The 24,828-nt window shown below is 40.6% G+C and overlaps 2 protein-coding genes across 3 annotated transcripts; both read right to left on the reverse strand.

Annotated features, from left to right (window-relative positions):
• Positions 1 to 1,045: 1,045 nt before the first annotated feature.
• timm44 (translocase of inner mitochondrial membrane 44 homolog (yeast)) lies at positions 1,046 to 14,238 on the reverse strand. 2 transcript variants are annotated; one of them, XM_061684495.1, is made up of 13 exons: positions 14,204 to 14,238; positions 13,650 to 13,754; positions 13,262 to 13,465; positions 13,095 to 13,175; positions 12,852 to 13,001; positions 11,924 to 12,060; positions 11,711 to 11,796; positions 10,509 to 10,601; positions 9,966 to 10,090; positions 6,584 to 6,634; positions 4,724 to 4,813; positions 3,949 to 4,059; positions 1,046 to 2,455 (listed from the first exon to the last, which is right to left on the reverse strand). In XM_061684495.1, exons 1-13 carry the CDS (start codon positions 14,231 to 14,233, stop codon positions 2,336 to 2,338), a joined length of 1,383 nt encoding a protein of 460 aa, XP_061540479.1. In that variant the 5' UTR covers positions 14,234 to 14,238; the 3' UTR covers positions 1,046 to 2,335. The 2 variants fall into 2 exon arrangements, with proteins under 2 accessions (XP_061540479.1, XP_061540481.1); XM_061684497.1 differs by lacking the exon at positions 6,584 to 6,634.
• A 2,122-nt stretch (positions 14,239 to 16,360) lies between these two features.
• hnrnpm (heterogeneous nuclear ribonucleoprotein M) lies at positions 16,361 to 24,454 on the reverse strand. The gene is made up of 16 exons (XM_061684083.1): positions 24,248 to 24,454; positions 22,155 to 22,336; positions 20,617 to 20,669; positions 19,920 to 19,927; positions 19,715 to 19,808; positions 19,416 to 19,634; positions 19,165 to 19,318; positions 19,003 to 19,052; positions 18,858 to 18,915; positions 18,620 to 18,724; positions 18,015 to 18,059; positions 17,870 to 17,941; positions 17,692 to 17,787; positions 17,012 to 17,592; positions 16,873 to 16,924; positions 16,361 to 16,775 (listed from the first exon to the last, which is right to left on the reverse strand). Exons 1-16 carry the CDS (start codon positions 24,319 to 24,321, stop codon positions 16,612 to 16,614), a joined length of 2,007 nt encoding a protein of 668 aa, XP_061540067.1. The 5' UTR covers positions 24,322 to 24,454; the 3' UTR covers positions 16,361 to 16,611.
• Positions 24,455 to 24,828: the final 374 nt, after the last annotated feature.

Genomic DNA, 24,828 nt, shown 5'->3' on the forward strand with positions numbered 1-24,828 from the left:
ACCACAAAAATAAAAACTCAATTTACCGGCATTTTTTTTTGTGTGTGCTTTTTCTGAAACACACTTAGTTGGCATCAAGGCCCTACTCAGATCTTTGTACAGTATGTTGAGAAGGAGCTAAGTTTAGTACGGCTTGTTAGCGGAAGTTCCAGAGAATCTATGCTGCATGCGTAGGTTTTTGCTCTACTAAGTGGCAAATAAAAAGCTCAAGCTAACAAATATCACTAGTCTCGTTATTGCTTGACAATTGCCATTTTTACGGCAACATACACATGCATTTCCGGTGCATTTTGTGAAGCCAAACAATCTGTGATCTGTTTCACGGTGATGATGTAGGATAAACTTGAACCGATATTCCCGTGTCTTGAGATGATAGTTTGTTTTACAGTTATAACTCTTAATAAGCGGCACGGTGGGGACTGGTTAGCACATCTGCCTCGCAGATGGATGGAACTCTTAACATAGGCAATTGTAAACATTTGATGGGCATCAAACGTTTTTTGGGGGGCCATTCGTTGCAGCATCCAACATGAATAGTAGGGTTTACATACTGTACTGTTAAATGTATGCCACTTGTGGTCTTTTTTGCTGTTCATCAATCCAATCGATTATGAAAATCAGTCTGCAAAGTAATAAATGAAGAATCAGCAGCAACCCACTTAAAAGTCATCCTAAACGTACTTACATGAAACATATGCATTTTGTTTTGTCCCCTGTAAGAACCGAGTCTCCACAGACACGGTGGTACACACACATTTGTGTCAGCTGGTTTCTGGTTGAGTGTGTCTCTAATCAGATCCAGCTGAGCAATCCCCGGTGTGTGCATCCCACAGGGTGGCTTCTGTGAATATGTGTGTGTGAATTGTGGGGGTGCATTTAGAGTGATGAGCACTACATTGGAGGAGATGCAACCTCAGCACAGCTCAGCAAGGAGGATCCATCATGTGAGGGGGGGGGGGGGTTGTTGGGTGTCTTGGGTGCAGAGAAACCCCCCCCCCCCACACACACACACACAGACACCCCACACAGCTGTATAAGCAAGCATGCAGGCCAGTTTTAAGCCACTCCCCAAAATTCAGACTCAAAGCCTCTGTAATCAATCCTGCCGATTGAAACTGGATGCTGCAAATGCATGCAACATTGCGTTGCACCATCTGTACCAGACTGTCAGATAGCTGCCACAGGCGATGAACTATTGTGACGTGAGCCACGTGCACCTGAACTCATCTGCGACGCACGGTGAAGGAGGCTTATAACCTGAATAAAGAGCAGCTCTTTTCCAAGGGGATTCGAGCATCATCTTCGACTACTTTAACCCTCTATGCTGTGAATACAAACACACAATCTTTGAAGATATGGAAGTGAAGGATCTGAAAATTGTAGACATTTTCAAGGTGGTTCAGCACTGAAACCCACCTAGTATGACTTTTATACATAGTCTGCAACATAGAGGGGTGTTTGAATTGCTTACATCTCACAACAAAACATTATGCCTCTACCAGCTCTATTCGTCGAAGCACATTAAGCCCCACTCATAATGGCGACTTCCAGTATGGATATCCGTCCTATAAGTGTTACAAAGTGAAGGCACACCGGGTTCAAGCTAATTCAAAGATAAACCTAATTCAAAGAAAAAACAGATCATTTAAAAAATATGTTGACATTGATCACAATTTCCTCCCAAGCGCAATTATGAATGTGAATGGTTGGTGGAGTTCTGATGACTTTACACTGCAACTCAGCATTTGGTCCAAAAGAAAAACATTAGCTGTCACAATTTACAATTTCAATTTTTATCTAAAAATAATTACTTTAGTGAAAATATTCCTATCGCCCAGAAAGGGAACTATTAAAAAAATGCTTCGACTGTCTATTTGATTCTTATCAACATGAAATTTATTTCCTAAAAGCCCCCTAGCGTGTGTGTGTGTGTCTTTGTCTGTGTGTGTGTGTGGGGTGGGTGGGTGGTGGCGCCGGTTTATCTGTAATTTTTCATAATAAATATTGACTTTTTGAGACAATTACACTGGATGATTATCATACAAACAAGGGATTGGGCTGTAGATGCCCAGACATAATGGAAAAGAACAGATGGGGGGGGGGTGATTTGGGGAGAAATTGGTGCAATCCAGCACCTTACAGACTGAGTATGGGTGCATGAGCGTCGTTGGTACTCTACCGCCCCCTTGTGTGAGACATAAAAAACACCTTCATGAAGCATTTTCTGCAGTGAGTTGACTATCAAGTTTCCTCCCCATCTGATTACATCGTGTTCAGGTTGAGAATGTTCTCTCCCCGGGTGAGCGAGTGTTGCTTCTGTGCGTATCAAAGAGTCTTAAAGGATCTGTTCAGTGCTTGAGGCAGAGATGTCAAGCAGTCTCCAGGCAGCATGTGGGTTGAGCTCCTCTTGGTCTCGACAGAGAGCCCACACGTACATCATCCTCAGAACTTTATCCTAGCAAGAGAACATGACTCATCATTCTTCTCAAATGTGACTCAACAGTATTAGGTAGACCTAGGTGTGAGGGGCACAATATTAGACAGTTCTTTACTACAACCACAATAATAAACATTACAAATATACTGTAGTTCTTACATTGTCAATCAATGTGATACACATATCCCCCTCACTCCTCATTAAATCGCATGCGTTGTGCGTGGATTAAAACATTTACAGTGCCTTGATGTGAACCCTGTTGAGGACTGTAAATCTCCACATTGTGAGACGTTCAATATGTGAAGAATTGTGAGAGGGTGTTTTTTCGTGAATGGGTGCCTTGACCTCCATAACACCACCGTGGCCCCGAGGCACTACAATAGACAATCAGGCTGATTTACAGCGCATGAAGGAGTTGTTGTTGAGGGTTGTGGATATAAATAACCACAGTCAAAAGTGTCACAATTCGCCAATTTATGTCCTGTGTCCAGGTCACATATTTGTGATTATGCACCTGATGTAGTTTAAATTAACAATAATCATGTCAAAATCAACAGTGCTCACAATTTAGCCATATTACCACTGTGAAATCATGCATATTTAACATGACATATTGTCTTAATCCTAATTTAAATCCACGTACCTGTAATTTCTTGTGTATAATACGCACCCCCAAAATCGAACCCCAAAAATCAGGGAAACCCTTCTACCCATGTATAATGCACACCATCGATTTGCTGCTATCCATGTGCTCAAAACAAAGTATTATCCACATTTTATGAGGTTTTTCAAAGAAATATTATGCATGCGCTGATGTATTTATTATTATTTTGTAAATCCCATGTTGGGACAGGCCACGCAAAATGTAAAAAAAAAATCTTACCTTTGTTTAATGTCACATAACTGTAAGCAAAATCTATGTGGAACATCACTAATTATGCCCCCTTCCTCCTCTGAAAATATCAGAACAAAATCCCTCATATTTTTTTATTTTATGGATGTTAAAAGTTTTCCTCTTCACATGTACTCACTATAGAAATAGCTAAACGTAACTTTGTCACGAAACTGCATCCATTCGTCACCGAAGTGTAAGGGGACATCTCTACCTAGGCCCACTTCAACCTCTGAAAATAGCAGAACAAAATTCAAAATATTTTGGATGTTATGGATTTGTATATAAATAATGGGCCTCGGAGGGGACCTTGATTCTTGCCACCATAGGGGGAAAAAATACAAATAAAGACAAAAATAAGCTCAATGTTGTTTAATGTCAAAACCGCAACCAATGATCACCAATTTGTATGTGGACATCTATAATTATGCCCACTTCAACCTCTGAAAATATCAGAATGAAATCCCAAATATTTTGGATTTTTATATCAATAACGGGCCTGGGAGGAGTCCTTGATTCTTGGGTACACAATGAAAATGTATATACATATACACAAAAATTATCACACAGAAATTATGGAATGTGCATGCAAGTGCATTGTTTTTTTTGTGTCACTTACAGGGTCACCTTCCACCACTTCTCCTTTGGTGTTTCGTATTACCGTCACTAACTGAGCTTGAAAGGTGATAATCAGTACCGGACCCTGGTCCATCATCTTCCCCATGGCCAGCTGGAGAAGAGGACACACACTAGTAACCATATTCACACTGAGGCTTTTGAAAAACTGCATAAAAAATATAATCAATCAGATATATTTGGATGGCTACTGTTAGAGAGGTAGTAATTTAATACTGTATTACTGTTTATTAATGTGGTTGCAGTATGCAGTGCACTGAATCAACTTATTGACCTTCACAATGGGGCAAAATATTAGAAATAGTTCTACAACCACAATAATACAAATTAAACTAATTCCTTGATGACAGTGTCTGAGTATTTTATCTGTTGTAGAGGCAGATTTTTTAAATGCAGTTGTGTATTGTTTATCCAGATGCATTTTTACATCCAGTTGTCTACTGGATAAAGTATTTGCAACTACAACCTTGAGTCGTTTCACAGATGATTACCCTCCTTAGTTGTTCAATAATAAAACATGGCGAGATGATTCATGATAAAAGTGAGGCTGTTTCATGGGATTTGCTTTGTTTTTCTCCCGCACTGACGTTCTGTGCAATTACCTTGCAGAATTTATGATGACGCCAGCGGTTGCGACCATCTGTCAGAGGTTTGGGGGAAGCCGCTAAGGATGGCTTCTCCAAGCAGAAGGAGCAAGCTGCTGTTGCTATTCTACTTTTGGCAAAATCTATGCAGTTTGGCAGTATGTTGGAACTTACATCAATGCTGTCGATGTCCAGGATCTTTGAGTGGAACTGAAGTCCCAAGGCCTTGGCTTGCTGGATCGGGTGTGCTAGCTGACTGTATGTCTGCACGTTATAAAGGGGAAAAAAAAAAAAAAAAAGATGATAACATTCATGATCATTTATAGCAGCTGGATTAAGTATTTCACACGTCACCATTTTTCTGACTAAATATATTTCCAATGGGGCTGTTGACATTAAAATGTCACCAGATGTTGGGAACCACCCATGTAATCGATACATACAAAGAAAGTAGAACAAATAAGATTACTAGATAGATTATTTAATAAATTATTAAAATTATGTGTAATAATGTGAAATGACACAGGTAGTATTACAAGTACTGAACATGCCAACTGGTATTTATTTAATACTTTGTACAAAAGCCTGTTTACAATGACAGCTTCAAGACGCCTCCTGTATGGAGAAACTAGTCGCATGCATTGCTCTGGTGTGATTTTGGCCCATTCCTCCACACAAGCAGTCTTCATATTTTGAAGGTTCTGTAGGCATCTTTTATGGACCTAGAGTTTCAGTTCTTTCCATAGATTTTCGATTGGATTCAAGTCAGGTGACCATTCTAGCAGCTTTATTTTTTTTCTCTTTGAAACCAATTGAGAGTTTTCTTGACAGTATGTTTTGGACCATTATCCTGCTGAAATGTCCATCCTCGTTTCATTCTCATCATCTTTGTAGCTCGCAGCAGATTTTTGTCAAGAATGTCTTGGTACATTTGCCCATTCATCCTTCCTCCATCCAGAACCATTTGCTGAAAAGCAACGCCACACCATCATGTTCGCACCTCCGAACTGTTGGTATGGTGTTTTTTTGGGTGATGTACAGTGCCATTTCTCCTCCAAACATGGTGTGCATTATGGGATCCAAAGAGTTCAATTTCGCTCTCATCCGACCAGACTATATACTCCCAGTATTTAACTGGCTTGTCCAAATGTTGTTCAGCAAACTTTAAACAAGCTTTGACATGCTTTTTTTTTTCCAGCAGCGGGGTCTTGCGTGATGAACGTGCATACAGGTCATGGTGGCAGAGTACATGACTCACTATTTTCCTTGTGATAACAGTGCCTGCTAATTCCACGTCTTTTTGAAGCTGTCTACAGGTGGTCCTTGGGTCTTGGACAACTTGTGATTATTCTTTGCACTCCTCTATCGGAAAACTTCTGAGGAGCACCAGATCGAGGCAAATTTATGGTGGTAGAATTGGCTTTCCACTTATAAATTATGGCCCCAACCATGCTCACTGGAACGTTCAGAAGCTTAGATATGCTCCTGCAACCATTGCCATCGTTATGTTTTGCAAGTTTAGGTTTGCGATAGTCTTGAGACTGCTCTTTGCTCTTACCCATCATGAGATATGTCTTGACTCACACCTTGGCAATGAGACCTTTTTGTAGGCCATCAATTAGGAATGAACCAGCTGATATTCAATTGCACTGACAAGGGGCTGGATTGCTGTTTGATTACTGATAGATTTTAGGTGTTGTCTTGGCTTTCCATGGCTTTTTGCACCTCCCTCCCTTCATGTGTTCAATACTTTTTTCCTGTGTCATTTCACATTATTACAACTGAATTTCTGATCTTATTTGTTACACTATGTATGTATGGATTACTTGGGTTGTTGCCAACATCTGGTGAAAATTCCATGTCAATAGCACTTATGGAAATATGTTTAGTGAGGAAATGGTGACGTGTTAAATACTTATTTCAGCCGCTATACCAGGAGTCTATTCCGGACATCTTACTCCTGTTTGTAAAGTTCAATTGTCAAAACCCCATTTCTAGCCTCGTAGTATACAGTGACTGAGACAAAGGTTGTACCGCTTCATAACACCAGTCCTTCAACACTTCCAGCTCTCCTCTGATCATTGCCTGCATGGAGAAAGAACAAGAAATAATTATGTCTAACCGAGCAATGATCCCTGGGCCCATGGAGAGATTTTTTTGGATTTGAGCATAAATTAAGCAGTCTGGAAGACAAACATTTATTTACACCGTTCAAGTACATGTTGATGTACATATTTAAGATTAAAATTAAATTTGCCTCACTTCTTTGCTTTTTTGTTTTGGCCTCAAACTTGAGCCAGGCCCATCTCCCACCTGCACCTGATGCCTGCTTCAAGCTGTGCCATATGAATAGCTTCCTCCTCTTTAAGCACTCTCATTCTGGAAAAGAATTAACTAAAATCACTGTCTGTTTCACTATTCAACTTCAAAGGCTACTACCAAATGCATCCTCCAGGAAAATATTCAGTATAATATTTTTTATTGGCCACTAGAAAGAGTACCACAGATGCATTATTTGCCTTGAGGATGTTGATGGAAAAGTACAGAGAAGGTCAGAAGGAGCTACATTGTGTCTTGTGTGGGACAATCAACATTGTCCCAGATTATCGCACTACTCGTCACTTTAAACTGCATACACTCCTTGAAGTCTCGTCATTACCAGACAACTAGCAGCCCTTTATTGCTCAGTGACTGTTTTTTTTTTTTGTCAATGTCTTTATGTCTCAAAAGTGTTTTCTGTCAATTGACTGTCTGTTGTCGTACTAGTGTGGCTCCAACTACCGGAGACAAATTCCTTGTGTGTTTTTTTGGACATACTTGACAGAGATGATTCTGATTCTTTGAAGCTCTAGAGAAAGCCTATGACAGAGTACCCAGAGAGGAACTGTAGTACTGCATGCGGAAGTCTGGAGTGGCAGAGAAGTATGTTTGAATAATACAGGACGTGTACGATGACAGCACAACAGTGGTGAGCTGTGATGTAGGTGTGACAGATGAATTTAAGGTGGAGGTGGGACTGCATCAGGGATCAGCCCTGAGCCCCTTCCTGTTTGAAGTGGTGATGGATAGGTTGACAGATGAGGTTAGACTAGAATCCCCGTTGACCATGTTGTTTGCAGTGGACATTGTGATCTGCAGTGAAAGCAGGTGGAGGAACAGTTAGAAAGATGGAGGCATGCACTGGAAAGGAGAGGAATGAAGATTAGCCGAAGTATAACAGAATATATGTGCATGAATGAGAGGGGTGGAGGGGGAAGAGTGAGGCTACAGGGAGAAGAGATAGAAAGGGTTGAGGACTTCAAATACTTGGGGTCAACCATCCAGAGCAATGGTGTGTGTGGTCAGGAAGTGAAGAAACGGGTCCAAGCAGGTTGGAATGGGTGGAGGAAGGTGTCAGGTGTGTTATGTGACAGAAGAGTCTCTGTTAGGATGAAGGGGAAAGTTTATAAAACAGTGGTGAGGCCAGCCATGATGTACAGATTAGAGACAGTGGCACTAAAGAGACAACAGGAAGCAGAGCTGGAGGTGGCGGAAATGAAGATGTTGAGGTTCGCTCGCAGAGTGACCAGGTTGGATATAATTAGAAATGAGCTCATCAGAAGGACAGCCAGGGTTCGATGTTTTAGAGACAAAGTTAGAGAGAGCAGACTTCGATGGTTTGGACACGTCCAGAGGAGAGAGAGTGAGTATATTGGTAGAAGAATTATGAGGATGGAGCTGCCAGGCAAGAGAGCTAGAGGAAGACCAAAGAGAAGGTTGATGGATGTCGTGAGGAAGGACATGAGGGCAGTTGGTGTTCGAGAGGACGATGCAGTAGATAGGCTTACATGGAAAAGGATGACGCGCTGTGGCAACCCCTAAAGGGACAAGCCGAAAGGAAAAGAAGATTGGCCATTTCTGAATTTGAAGTTAGTTCATTCTGTGTTGTGACATAACCCTTAACATCGGTCCGTCGCTTAATACATTTAACATTAACATCTGTAAACTAATTAGATAAATGTAGGCACATTTCCTAATTAATACAAGCTGTACTAGCAGATCAGCTCTTGTCGCCAATGTTACGTGTGCTTCGCGGTTCCCTTGGGACCACAACCTCAGCACGAAAATACAAAAGATCAGTGCAACAAATACGACACTGGCTGATCGGATGAGCAAAAAATTTTGCTTAAACGTAAGAGAAGCAATAGAGGATGTCTGATCCAGAGGTGGGTAGAGTAGCCAAATATTGTACTCAAGTAAGAGTATTGTTACTTGACAATAATGTGACTCAATTAAATAGTCCTCCAAAAAATTCACAGTTCTGCACAGAAGTCATTCAATCAGACCATCTATCACATCTATCAGAGTCTGGTTTGGTGCTGCCACAAAGAACGGCAAACTCAGACTGCTACAGACATTCAAGACTGCCGAAAAAAATTATCGATACCCACCTACCCACTCGAGGACTTGCATGCTGCAAGGACTAAGACAAGGGCATGCAAAATTCTCAAAATTCTTGGACCCTCCACATCCTGGCCACCACCTCTTCCAGCTCTTTCCCTCAGGTAGCCGCTATCGAACAATGCAAAACCAGCAGACATTCCAACACACTTAATATCACGCTGCACTATTTGCATACTGTTGTTGATTACTACTGCCCACTTATGTGTTTGAGAAATCTGCACCATTTGCACAATCATCACTGTACCAGATCATTGCAGTATTAGTCAGTTTAAATTACATTTGCACAATGCCATTATATCAGCATTACCACACTAGTGGTATACTTTCATTGGTCAATGACTCACCATACTTGCGTTTTTTTTATGTCCTAAATGTATATTTTGTCATAGTGGCTTTTTTTGTTATACTAGAGTGGCTCTAACTACCAACAAATTTCTTGTGTGTCTTGTAACATACTTGGCGAATAAAGCTGATTCTGATTTAGGCTTCTCCCAGTCAGTGCACTGCACAATAGCAAACAAACAAAGTGAAGACGCAAAACCATATAAAAAGATGAAGTAGAAGAGGAAAATAAAACGACTCAGACAGCAAAGATGACGTCATACGCATATGCGCATATATACGCATATATTTCAAAAGTATGGGCAGATTTTCAAGACTGCAGATAGGGAATTAAACCAGACCAAATTAAAGATAATTACTTATGGTTACTTACTTACATCTAGAGTAAAATTACAAAGACAACATTTGAATGTTTTCCAACAACAAACGACTCCCCCAGTTAGAAAAAAACAATGGCAAAGGTTAGCGTCAGTAGTTTTGTAAAGGAATATTTTTGATAGCGCTTATGTCCAACCGCAGTTTCCATACTTTGGAATAAATTTTGTCCATCAACATGGGCTGCAGGAAGTCTCAACGTGTTTGACTGAATTAACGAAACTCCACAATTACACACTCACTGTTTGCTGCGTACCTCCAAAATATTGGGGATGATGTCATGTTCGCACTGCTTGAGGAAAGAATCTTTGTCGAAGGACGGGTCCGCCTTCAGAATCTCCGTCAGCACTTCTGACATCTCCGTCTTGGAGAACAGTCCACCTGGACACGTGTGATGGTGAAACACAGTGAAGCATTGAGCAGCCAATGACGACAGACTGGCTGAACAGAGGGTTGTAATGAATAATTCAGGCACATCATGCACACATATTTTTCTATGTATTTTACTAAAACTACTAAATATGTCTTATTTAGCTACATGAAATGGCCTAAATATTATAAATACCTACAATTATGCAAACTATGAGCACAACAAAAACACATTGTAAAATTACTATTAATCTGACAGTGTCAATAACTATTACAGTTTACAATGGTGGCTATAGGCTGAATTTTTGATCGAACTACCATAACTACAAGTTCAATACAGCTGATACATCAGTTCCACTGTACTTTTACTTTATCATCTTAAATAAGCCTCACAGCATGACTAATGCAGACTATTAGATCTCAAACCCACCTATGAGGTCGGTCATTTTGTCAGTGACAGCCCGCGATGCTCTGATGAAAGCGTTGTCACTCTCATCATACTTCATCTTCATTTCAAAGAACCCTGGAGAGGGAATGAAGTTTGGGGGAAAAGGTGAGCGCATAAATCATAAATGCAATAAGGTTAAACGCCAAAATTTGACTTTCTTCAGGGTCAGCAGGTAAGAGAATAGGACGTGAAAAAAATTTGGACACCCCTGTTCAAATGGCAGGTTTTTGTGAAATAAAAAAATTAGACCAAGATAAATCCATTTCAAAACATTTTCCACCATGGATGTGAGCTGTAACTTGTACAACTTAACTGAAAAAAAAAATCTAAGGGAAAGTAAAAATAAACAACTGAGATAGAGTGGTTGTACAAGTGTGCACACCCTCCTATGACTGGGGATGTGGCTCTGTTCAGAATTAACCATTTACATTCAATCTTATGCTAAATGGGAGCCAGTACACACCTGCCACCATTTAAAGTGCCTATGAATAACCCCCCCGAAAAAAGTTCAGCTGTTCTTGTGACATTTTTGTATTCACTCACAATTTACAGCGTAAGCCATGGTCGACAGCGAGCTTACACAACATCAAAGGAATGTCATTGTTAAAAATTATCAGTCAGGAGAAGGGTACAGAAGAATTTCCAAGGCATTCAAAATATTAAACAAAGAAAACACTAGTGATGGGACGAACAACACTGGTGCGTCAACACTGTGCCGAGCACACAAGAGTGAAACCCCGTATTGGTGCGTGCATCGTTTTAAGAAAAAAAATCATGGGACCGATACAGGAAGTGTGTCGTTTGGATGTGCCGCTCCAAATTGTGCTTATAAGGAAACAAGCTGTGTCGATATGTTGTGGATTTGTTGGATGGCGTTTTTTTGTTGCTGGTGGATTTTGGATATTTGCTTGCTCGCTCCTTGTTCCACTGACTTCATGGATCGTTCCAAGATGTTTTTTCCCAGTCTGGAATAACCCCTGTTCAAATGCCTGGTTTTTGTAATGTTTAAAAAAAAAAAAAAAAAAAAAATGACCAAAATATTTCTAAACTTTTTTTCACCAGTTTAAAAATAACAGATCATGTTACAACTACTAGTTTTCAGACATAAATTATCTCATTACACTGTGACAGTGTACAAGGTGTTGTGGCATACAAGAAAATTTAATGAGTTATTTTGTTCTTACTATTGAAGACAACATTATTGTCTTTAAAGTCCTTCCACTGCTGGTACCATTTGGAGTCCTTGTGGAGCACTACACCCATGGCTTCCCTGAAGAACACACAAAAGATAAGAACCTTGCCGTTGTATTTAATTAAACATGCTGGTCCAGAGAGGAGAACATAGCTGTGGCGTGCCTCTCTCAGCATGAGAGCAAGGCAGGTGGCCACTCACGTACTCGTTGGCTTCAAAGACCTTGTTGCCATCCGATGACCCTTTCGAGGAGAATTCGCTCCTCTTCCTGAGTCGAGCAGGGGGCCGGTAGGGGCCGGTGTGGCCCAGGTCACCAATCTCTTTCTTTACACTCTCCATACCCTGAAAATAAATAAAGTAAAATAGTGAGCTTCTAGACATATAAAGGCTTCTTGTTTTGGAGGGGGTATGATTTATTTTACACTATGGTTTTCAAAGTAAGAGTGAAGCTCCCATCAGAGAATATGAAAATGCTTGGACCTCCCCCACTGCCCTGATATTCACTCTAAATGTATATGATAGCTACAATTTTGTGTTCTTGATGTTATACAGTTCATTTGGCCACACAAGGGTTTCGGGATTTTATGTGTTAGCGACAAATATTGCCAGAATAGATTTTAACGCTTTGAATATACAATGTCAGCACGGTGTACTAACTAGTGGCTAGCACATCTGCCTCAGAGTTCTGATTTTCGAATCTCAGCTCTGGCCTTCCAATGTAGCGTTCATATCTTAAGTTAGTTCAGCAGGTTTAAATTGTAATAGTGCTGGCATTGGGTGGAATCTTCTCATATCCAAAACCATCACTTTTCAGGAAACCAAAACGCTGAAGAATTAACATTGCATCGTCAAAGACAGCAAGCCATTTTCAACACTTATGATTAGTCATTAATTTGTAAATAAAAGAATAGAACCACGTGAGGACTGACCAATTGTATAGATTTGTGAAAAAAACTGACAAAATTTGGACATAGGTTTTCCGTCTGACAGTGATGGAATATTATTAAAATATAATTATTTTTCTCAAGATTCTGCATCTCCCCTGTAGTCCACTGGCGCCCCCTAGGGATGCGCATCACACACCTTGAAAACCCCCCATCTCACAGAGCAGTGTGCTTGCACTGAATCCAAACCTCTGATATAGCTTTGAATGCACCAGTCTTTCCCAACATCTCTCCACTCTTTGAGACGCTCTCTGCTGAGGTCTTTGCCGTTTTGGCTGCCTCCTCCATTCCCTCCTTTATCTTCTTTCCAATTTCCGTACGTGTGACCTCCTCAAGTCCCTAGTCACAAAACACACAGAAAGGGAGTCAACTTGGAGCGCACACTGGTCATAGGACAATTAATAGGCTGAGTGAGAGGCTTTTGGCATTTACCTCCTTTACTGTGTCTGAGAGGTTCTCCAACTTCTTTTTGAGAATCTCAGAAGTCTTTACTGTTTCAGACTCAATTGTTTTCTAGGAAAAGCACAATGTTTTACCAAACTAAACCAAATACATTACATAGATGGACACAAATGCAATGTGCATGGTCAAATACTAACATATTTCCTGCGCGCGTGCCTCAATGCATCAGACTCCTCAAGTTTTTTGGCCTCTTGTCTGAACTTTTTGATATTTTCTTTCATTTCCTTGTTTTTGCTAATCTCCTGCTTCAAACCGTCGAGGAATTCACCGAGGAAGCCTTTTCTTCCTCCGCCCCTCTCCCCTGACAAATATCTTGCCTGGAGAAGTGAGGACTGAGGCACCTTTAAAGAATGTCAGGGAGATATAGAGCCAAAATAGCACAGGGATTAAATAAATATATACAAAAAATAATAAAATAAATATCAGAAACAGGTTTGTTAGAGCTAAAAAACAAAACGTGATGGAAATGCCAATAATGCAAAGGTGGAGAACATCCAGTTCCACATGACATATCGATATTCCCACCTGACAAGAGTTTGGGAGAATGCTGCGTATTCTGAAGACATTGGCTCTGTTGTGCAGCAGCAAGAAAGATGAGGGGAATGCCAAAGAGTATCGTCTTACACATACCTGGTGAGACACACAATGATATCAGTAACCTTGTACTCGATAGAAATGCAAAATATGATCGCACGTCATGTGCAGTTTAACCGAGCATAAGACGAGATGTTAAATTTAGGCAATCAAGTTAGATTTGAATGTGTGATATTTCAAACCACTTGGGTAAATGATGCCTATCACAAGTTGTATTTTGGGAAGAGTAAGCAATTCAGTTAAGTGGTCCGTTTTGTTCGGAATAGTTTGCGTATTTGATTCCATGGTACAAAGATGGAAAATGTAGCAAGACGAGTTCAGCGTTCTAGCTACAGTCCAAAGACCGGCTATTTGAAGGAAAACCGAAAAGCTACAGGCAGCCCAGTAAACAGTTGCACGCAATCTATATACGTCGAAATAACGGATATTCCGCTCTTTGATGAGTTATAAGAGTTCATTTTACGGCCAGCGACCCAAACCCTCACCTTATAACACTGACACAAGGGGGCCGCCATCTTGAATGTGGTGACTATTGACCTTCTTCCGGTATCGAGTCGACCTGCCATGTACCTGGGGGAGGGTCTTCGTTTTTCATTGGCTATTATGCTGCCGGGGCAACTTTTCACCGGGTTCGAATCCGGGCTCTGGCTGTCCTGCGCAATGCGCGACGGAGAGTTTGCATGTTCTCCCCGTGGTTGCATGACATTTCACCGACTTTTAAAAACCAACTCAATTACTTATAGGTGTTAATGTGAACACTTGTATGTGCTTGTATGAGACTGGCCGCCAACCAGCTCTGGGTTGTACTCCCCACTTGTCCTGTCAACTGGGACACTCTTCAGTTTACTCACGACCTTAATGAGGACTAGTGGTACAGAAAACTAATGGCCATTCAAACACAGTCACTTTTGTGATACGACTGTGCAGCAATAATACCAAATAGGTCTACACACACACACACACACACACACATCAATCTACACTGAACTATAAATAAACATCCAATCACTAAAGTCACAAGTAATCAGTGTGAAAAACAGAAATACAACCCCAATTCCAATGAAGTTGGGACGTTGTGTTAAACATAAATATAAACAGAATACAATTATTTGCAAATCATGTTCAACCTATATTTAATTGAATACACTACAAAGACAAGATATTTAATGTTCTGATCAACTTGATTGTTTTTAGCAAATAATCATGAACTTAGAATTTTATGGCTGCAACACGTTCCAAAAAAAGCTGGGACAGGGTCATGTTTGCCACTGTGTTACATCACCTTTTCTTTTAACAACATTCAATAAATGTTTGGGAACTGAGGACACTAATTGTTGAAACTTTGTAGGTGGAATTCTTTCCCATTCTTGCTTGATGTCCAGCTTCAGCTGTTCAACAGTCCGGGGTCTCCGTTGTCGTATTTTACACTTCATAATGCGCCACACATCTTCAATGGGAGACAGGTCTGGACTGCAGGCAGGCCAGTCTAGTACCCGCACTCATTTACTACGAAGCCACGCTGTTGTAAAACGTGCAGAATGTGGTTTGGTATTGTCTTGCTGAAATAAGCAGGGGCATCCATGAAAAAGACGTTGCTTGGATGGCAGCATATGTTTCTCCAAAACCTGTATGTACCTTTCAGCATTAATGGTGCCTTCACAGATGTGTAAGTTACCCATGCCATTGGCACTAATACAGGTCCATACCATCACAGATGCTGGCTTTTGAACTTTGCGTCCATAACAGTCCGGATGGTTCTTTTCCTCTTTGGAAACGACATCCACAATTTCCAAAAACAATTTGAAATGTGGACTCGTCGGAACACAGAACACTTTTCTACTTTGCATCAGTCCATCTTAGATGAGCTCGGGCCCAGAGACGCCGGCAGCGTTTCTGGGTGTTGTTGATAAATGGCTTTTGCTTTGCATTGTAGAGTTTCAAGTTGCACTTACAGATGTAGCGCCAAACTGTATTTACTGACATTGGTTTTCTAAAGTGTTCCTGAGCCCATGTGGTGATATCCTTTACACATTGATGTCAGTTTTTGATGCAGCCAGAGGGCATTCAATGTTGGTTTTCGGCCTTGCCGCTTAAATGCAACTATTTCTCCAGATTCTCTGAACATTTTGATTGTGGACCGTAGATGACGAAATCCCTAAATTTCTTGCAATTGTACGTTGAGGAACATTTGTCCTTAAAACTGTTCCGACTATTTTCTCACACATTTGTTCATAGAGGTGAACCTCACCCCATCTGTTTGTGAATGACTGAGCAATTCAGGGAAGCTCCTTTTATACCAATCATGGCACCCACCTGTTCCCAATTAGCCCTTTCACCTGTGGAATGCTCCAAACAGGTGTTTGATGAGCATTCCTCAACTTTCATTTTTTTGCCACCTGTCCCAGCTTTTTTGCAATGTGTTGCAGCCATAAAATTATAAGTTAATGATTATTTGGTAAAAACAATAAGGTTTATCATTTTGAACATTAAATCTTGTCTTTGTAGCGTATTCAATTAAATATAGGTTGAACATGATTTGCAAATCATTGTATTCTGTTATTATTGGTTTAACACAAGGTCCCAACTTCGTCGGATTTGGGGTTGTATTTGTGTGTTAAATGCAATGACAAAAACAGTCAAAATGAATTGTTGAAGTTTATTATCAAAACACCTTGTCGAACAAAGCGGCCAGATGAAGCATGACAGAAAAAAGGTCTCTAAAAAAGTAACATTTACAAACTAAAAAGAGCTTTTACAAACTAAAAACATTTTACTAAAACAATTTCACGGTGACAAATACCAAACCAAGTGAATATGAAGAGACTGTATGGCAATTTTAGACCATAGTGTAATGAACATCAGCAACTAAATGACAATTGCTAACAAAAACAACCTATGCATTTCTATCAATCCTAACATCGATTTCTCTTCCATTCAGACGATAGCCATTCATGGTACGACAGGCACGGTCAGCAGTCTCTGGGTTGTCAAAGCGAACCACACCACAGCCCTTGGACTTGCCATTCTCCATCTTGATATCAGCATACTGGACCATGCCTGCAAAGAAATGTACAGAAACATCAAAACATATGCCAATTAATATGGAACTGCTTCCTATCCATGCTGTGGCATTGACGATTGTGATCAACTGTACCACATGTATTGAAGGTATCCTTCAGCATCTTCCAGGTGAAGTCAAATGGCAGCTACAAGACAAAAAGCCAAAGTATTAATCATATTGTCTGAGAAAGTCTTGGTAGTACCGATAACCTTACAGAAGATGAGGTACACACATTGCGGACAAAGATCTGGCAACCCTTCCTGATATTTCCTCCACTTCCAGGGCCTCCTGCTCCCACAAAGGAATTGCCGCCAAACCCACGATCCAAGTCAGTAGAACGATCAAACTGACCACCGACGCCACCAGATCCCATTCGGTCCATTCCAGAGCTCATACGATCAAGGCCACCAGATGGAAAACGGTCAAGACCTACATTAGACCCCATGCGGTCAAAGTTGCTGGACATTCTGTCAAGCCCAGTGTTAGCCATGCGATCCACACCCATTGGGGAGCCAAACTCCAGAGCGGAACCCATGCGATCCAAACTTGATGGGCCCAAGCGGTCAAACCCAGTTGGGCCAAGGCGATCCATACTAGAGCTCATACGGTCTAGGCCACCTCCAAGCCTGTCCATACTAGGCCCCATCCGTTCCATCCCGGAACCCAGTCGGTCAAAGCCAGAGCCCATCCTGTCCAGGTCAGACACACGGTCCATCCTGTCGAGGCCCATTCTATCCATCCCTCCAATGCGATCCATGCTTGATCCTAGACGGTCCATTCCAGAATTCATTCGGTCCATACCCATGGAATTTCCTATATCGGGGGAGAAAAGTCAAAATACAAAAAAGTTACATGTGCATGCCTTATGCCTTGTACAGCACCAGTAAGTTGTCAACAAACATTATCACTTACCTCTATCAAAGGAATCTCCAAAATTATTACGAGACATGCCCATTTCATTTCGACCAAACTCCCGGTCAAACCCACCACCAATGCCTCGATCCATATCTGATAACGCAAGAGAAGGAAGAACTGGGCATACAGCAATCCTTATACTTTTGCTATTTATGTCTCACACATTTCACCTTACCATTCATTCTGCCCATCCCAGAAGAGCCAAAGCGATCCATGTTGTTCATTCCTCCAAAGTTGTCCATTCCATCTCAAAACACACAATACAATACATAAGTGTCACAAACTCAAGTGCCTGTGAAGATTTTAATACTGGAACGTACCTCCCATGCGGTTTCCCATGTTGCCAAAGCCCATTCCATCCATTCCTATGAGAGAAGACAGGAGACCAATGAGCAATCAAATGTACAATGCCACCAGAAAGTATTCACACCCCTTCAATTTTCCACATTTTCCTATGTTACAGACTTATAAAGATGATTTGAGTGGTTGTCTTTTTAAAAATTCTACATAAAATATCCCATAACGACAAAGTCAAAACATTTTCAGACAGTTGTGCAAATGTATTGAAAATTTAAACATTTAAAGATAATAGGTGCATGAGTATTGATACCCTTGGCTTAATATTTTGTTGAATATTTTGACCTTTGGCAGCCATCTTCTTGGGTATGTCTCTACGAGCTTGGCACACCTGTTTTGGGGCATTTTCTCCCATTTGCATTTTCTGCAGATCTTCTCAAGGTCAGTCAGGTTGGATGGGCAGCGTCGGTGCACAGCCATTTTTAGCTCTTTCCAGAGATGTTTGATTGGATTCGAGAATAGAATAAGTCTAACATAGCAAAATGTGGTAAACATGAAGGGGTGTGAATACTTTCTCATGGCACTGCATTCTTGCTCTCTTTTTAAGTAACAACTTAGCGATAATAACCTCCAATGCCCACGTTGCCCATTCCACCAGCGCCTCGGTTAAGCTGGGTAGCATCAATAGGCTGACCACCAGGCCCTAAACCCAAACCAACACCACTGAGGCCACCTGGGTTTAAAAAAAAAAAAAAAAAAAAAAGCACATTCCTTTGATTAACCTTGGTTTAACAGGTAGAACAGAATTCTATATGAAAGCTACTGTGTGGTGCATTTGTTTGTTACTTCAAAAATGTTGCACTTACGTGGAAGAGATGCACCTCTGTCAGGTGGTCCAAAATCTTTAGGCATGGACTTCTCATCCTGAAAGAGAGAAAAACATTGTATGAAATCACAAAAGCAGATCAATTGTATTGTATATTGTGCATTGTGTATATTTAGTTTACATACCAGTTTTACATGCATGATTCGGTTGAACAACAGCTGTCCATTCAACATGGCTGCAAAATCATTAAGGAAAGTAGCAGACTGGAGGTATTTGAGACTTTTGTCAAGTTGGATTAAAACATCATTCCAACACCTCAATGATGAGTGACCAATTTGTAAGGATACACACAGCTTGGACTGCTTCAATGGGCATGTCGAATGTTACAGTGCCCATCCCTCTACTCTTCCCATCCTTATCCTCAAGGATGTCAGCCCTTACCACTAGGCCAGCCATACCAAACACCTCCTTCAGCTTCTTCCAACCCACTTTGTAGTCAAGCTGAAGGCATACATTAAGTACAGTTAAGACTTACAACAATGCATGGATTTATAGCAAGTCACATCTAGTTTTCAACCACCATATAATAAAGTCTTACATTTGCAACAAAGACTGTGTTGCCAATTCTTCCCGCTTGCAGGCCATGGATGATCTCCATGGGAATATTGGGGTTGTTCATCAGGCTGGGAGGGATATTGATTGGTCCAGGGCCCATTCTATCCATGTTCATGCGATCCATTCCACCCATGCCACCATGGGGTCCTCCACCCCCTTGTGCCTTGTTGATTTCCCTTTGAGCAATAACACCATCAGGGTCCTAAACAAAAATATTCATCAGTGACCATTTGGGAAATGGGGAGAAGGAGAATAATTGTAGTATTTGGTTCTGTGGGGTACCTCTTTCACTTTCAGGGGACGGCCATTCAGGTTGTGCTTGTTGACCTTCTCCACTGCTTTCTTCATCAGCTCCTCAGTCCTAAACTCTACCACACTAGCAGACCAGATAAAAACAGTAAGAAGTTTTTATAGCAATGTCACGGAAGTGCATGATTGAAATAATGACAGATTATTGTCCTGTAATATAAGTAATAACGTTACTTACGCACAACCCTTTGTTGATTGAAGACAACGGAACAACCCAGAATAAAATAAACAGGTTCAAGTTAGAAAAATCATACTTAACTAGTGTTTACAAGATAATTTTTGGGAACACTAAATGAAGATCATGCACATCAAAACATGAATTACCACACACTTGGCCACAACAGGCACCACAACTTTTCAATAACTTAACAAAATCTCTCATCAGTAACACAAAGCCGTCACGTGCTTTTTTTTTCTGTCCAATGCCCGAACGAGGATATCCACAGTGAAATTAGAGATTCCTCAAAACTGAGATACTGGAGGTTACAATTCCAGGAAAGACATTCTTCAATCTAAAAATATTTTTGGATTAAACAACCATCATTAAGACATTCGACCGCCACTCGCAGACTTAACCTTCTCTAGATCATGAGAAGGAATTCCAGCAACCAAATACGTACGTTTGTGTGTAAAGCTATCTCACAGCTAAAGAGAAAGCTGAAATCCTTTAACAGCATCAACCCTAAAATGACCTCACGTCAAGGCCACAGTCGACACCACAAAGTACATGCCTCCGACATGTCACAATCTCACCCGCTCCATCAGGTTTCGGAATCTGACAATTGCCCAACAATGAAAAGAGAAACTAAAGCTGACAAACACAAGTTTGTCAAGGATAGTTCAAAAATTGTGTATTTGTATATATTTGCACTTACCCTTGATTTGCCTTCTGCGTCCATTAAGTGTTCCACGTACGTTACCTCACCCACTACAAATCAGATCCCAGACGACACACACCAAGGGAGAGAAGCCGAGAGAACAATTGGGGTTTAGAGTGGAAACAAGAAAGGTGGCCGGTGAGCTCAGACTGGCAATCCCGAGCCTTCCTCCAGCACCTCTGTCGCAGCACAATATGGTACAGGTCTACAAAAAGCAAACTTTTTCTTAAACAAATTGTACTCCTTACCCTGTCCTTTTTACGGATTCTCCCAAAGCACCAAAACAAAGGACTAAGGCTATACAAGTTTTGCCATGAGTCTTTCCATTTGGAAAGAAAACACCTACTTAATGATTGACAAAATGTTTTAGAAAGTCTGCATACCCTGTTCAAAACCATGGCTCACTTCATTGCTAACCTGTGTGCACTGAGACACCATCGTAAACCTCAGGTCAATGCATGAATACCTTTTCAAACAGCCGAGTCTTTATGTAAACCTATGAATATACAGACCATAGCCTCAGTTACAGTAATGATATGGGCGAGCAGAAGAGTCTCTTAAAAGTTGTTTTCTTAGTGCAGTCTTATGAAGTACAATTTAGATTCAGCGTCGACCACAGCCACGCATTCACTCCTCATACCGGGCCTGTTCAACAAATGGACCAAACCTCTAAAAGACAAGGACAGTGTGAAGTAAGAAGTTGTTTCATTTTGTAGACCTGTACCCCAAACAATCCCAACACACATCTTTGATTGGCACAACATGGAGACCTGCTGAGAAAACATTTTGCTTGTCAAGGGCACACCTAAAAGAAGAAAATAAAATTTAACTCCACAGTCAGTTAAATACGAGTTAGCTCTTCTTAAAGGGTCCTCTATAACCATTTCAGAACATGCTTTTATAAGCACCAAGATGCTGAATTACTTAAAATAAATAAATAAATAATGGGGGTGCCGGGGGACCCACAATGGTGGACCAAAAGTCAGTCCAAAATCAATAGGGTACATAGGAAAAGAGAATTCCCAGCTCCCTCTTAAGACTCTTCAAATTTCTGGAAGTTTTGAAAAAAACAACAACAAAAAAGACATGAAAACTAATGTTTCACTGTATTGCACATTGTCAAGTGGACGCAAGACAGATTTTCTGTCATGCAAGTCATTATAGTTGAATTCAACTCATTTAGCACGCATTAACACACACCATGGGCTATAACTCGTTTGTAGTGCGCCATATGGAATTAAACGGACTTCTTATAAACCACGAGACGCTTCTGCTTAAAAAAATTCAAAAAGAAATGGCCGTTCTGTCAGACGTCCAGGACGGCAGCCTCAGTGCAAACCTACTGCAAATCATTAGCTGACCACAAAAAATACGATGGGGCCTCTCTCCAAACCACACAAGTTCTCCAATGAGGGTGTGTAACTGAAAAATCCCAAAGCCTGTTAAAAGCACTAGTAGTCCAATCAAAAAGCCCAAACTATCACTCTCCACTTCAATGACATGGCCTGAATGAGCCACTAATCCAGAAAACATACCTTTTTCCTTCATTAGGTCTTTGAGAGCTTGCCATTTCACATCATAGGGGATGTTACTGACAAAAACTCTGTATCTCTTGTTCACATTTCCATAGGGTTCAAAGCGTCCACCGCCACCTCTCTTCTGGGGCCTCTCCTTCCTGCTAGAATTGCCCTCGTGTTTAGCCTTCCCGTTAATTTCTCTGTGTGGAGAAGCAAAAATAAATACAAAATAACTTTAAAAACAAAAAATTTTCGTCATGCTGATGAAGACGAAATGGAGTAAAAGACAAGTCACATAGATCACAGAAGTATTGGCTAGCTTTTTTTTTTTTTTTTAAGAATAGAATAATTATTTGTCCACGAAGGTGCAAAACTGTCTTTAGCTCACCAACTTAGAATACATACAGCACTAAAATACAGATATTGACATGCCTAAAACTAGACTTTACATCGGCCTGATCGGTATCGAACGACAATTCGCATTTTATGTTGATCGGCTTTAATGTAATAATTTGCCGATCCAATCAATGACATTATTCGGCTCCGCAAAAGACATTTACTCCACGTCGCCGTTGTGTACAATATATTCGAACCCAAAAGTTAGTTTATTTTTAGCCTTGTCGCATGTCTTTTGATGTAGTACTGTAAATATCTGACCAATAAAGTAATAAAAACAAAACAAAAAACATGTCAGCGGCGTGGGATAGACAACATGTAATGCCCGATCAGACTACAAGACAAATTTGCTCTTTCACAATCGCACTATGTCAGACTACTGCAATAAAATCTTGTATTCCGATACCATCGCATCCGGTTTTTACGATCACTGGGCTTCATCGTGTCAACTCAAACCCGACCGGATAGTCGTTACCATGGCGACGACGACACTAATGGACCACGCCGTGTGTTTATAAGAACAAAATGGGTGAAAACGTGTGTTGGTGATCACTGGTGCTCGGGAGAGGACGATCGTTTAAGGCTTGCTTGAGGTATGTTCACATACTTTTAATATGATACGGCTTGCAAGCAGGCAACAAAACGTTATGCAGCCTAGGAAGCTAGTGCTAGCACTAACGGTTGTAAGCGATTGCTGTGTGTGTGAAGTAATTTAATTACAGTAAGTTAGCACCCATTATTTCTGTCATTTTGGCTGGATCTGACTGCTGCCTGGAGCATTGATTTTCAACCTTTATGGAGCCAATGCACATATTTTACAATTGAAAAATCTCACAGCACACCAATAAACAAAAATGTCACAAAAAGGGGATACATTAATTACTGTACGTACTTCCTGCCATCAAATAGACCATTTGTTGTGTCTGTCACTATAACTCACTGGCATAAATAGATGAAAATATAGGTTATTTATTGTAACTAACGTTATTTATTGTAAATATATAATATATATATATATATTAGCAATTAAGTACACAAATATATACAGTAAACGAACAAGTCATTTAAATAGACACATTGCTCCATCTTGTGATCAGATCGGTTATCGTTTTTTTTTTTAACTCGCTGATCGGTCGCAAAAATCCGGATCCTGTAAAGCCTACCAATAACCTATATAGAATGAATAAAATATCGGAGTATTACTGTACTTAATGTATTTTTTGTTAACCAACAGTCTATTTCAAATGCCTCAATGTGGTCTTGGTAGTAACACAAGACATACAAGAAAGAGGAATGGTCACTTTAAAACCTGGTGTTTAATTGTATTTAAATAATCCATCCATCCATTTTATTTGCCGCTTATCCCCACTAGTTATGTCAGTGTATAAATGCAGTCATCACTAAAATACAATTGCTGCGTTAAGGGGATTAAAGAAGTCAGCTTGCAGTTTGCTAACGCAGCGTCGCTTAGCCCTCAACCGTAAAATGGCTGCTCGTCCGTAGCGAACCATTCAAATAACCATTAAGCCAGGAAACAGACGGACTCGGTTCCGCATGAAAGCCATATACAAGGACACTGTCAATACCCACACCCACGCTAAAGCTTCAATTTAGCCTGATGTTTCCATGATGTCGTCAAATCGTCACAACCGTGTGGTTCGTTAGCCTGCTAGCTAGCTAGTGCTAACAAAGAAAGGTTCACGAATAGACCTCACCCTTGTTGCTGCGGCGCCTGCTGCTGCTCCTGACCAGTCTTGTCGGAAGTATCTTCGCTCTGCTCGTTAGACATCGTTAGACGATAAAGTGATCGCAAATGAATGCGTTGAACTTTTCTAAAAAGTAAATCGGCGGAGTGACTACAGTTGACTTCGAGCGGGCAAAGAGTGCGCACAACCTCCTGAAAATGGCGGACAGAAATTCTGTGAGGGAGGGACGACGGATGCAGAATTTTGAAAATGAACGTAGAAGATGCTACTTCCGTATTTTTCCTCCAAAAATAAAATTAAGGACAGTGTGAAGAACAGGAAAAATACTGCGCTTACAGTACGTGGATGTACGGTACTATTATTGGTTTTCTGTTTGAAAATAAATTTATTTTGCTATCAGCACATATTGAGTCTGACTTTTTTAAAGAAATGCACCAACCGTGTTTGTCGAACAACATATATTTTTATTTTTTTAAAATGGAAAAATATTGGAGGAATGTTGAGTTTATTAAACCGTTAAGCAAATTGTGTTATTTTAATTTCAAACCGTATTTTATGATACTTCTGTGAACCCCAAGTTAATAATAGTT

Source organism: Phycodurus eques, chromosome 8 (assembly GCF_024500275.1).
Source record: "Phycodurus eques isolate BA_2022a chromosome 8, UOR_Pequ_1.1, whole genome shotgun sequence".
Classification (NCBI taxonomy): domain Eukaryota; kingdom Metazoa; phylum Chordata; class Actinopteri; order Syngnathiformes; family Syngnathidae; genus Phycodurus; species Phycodurus eques.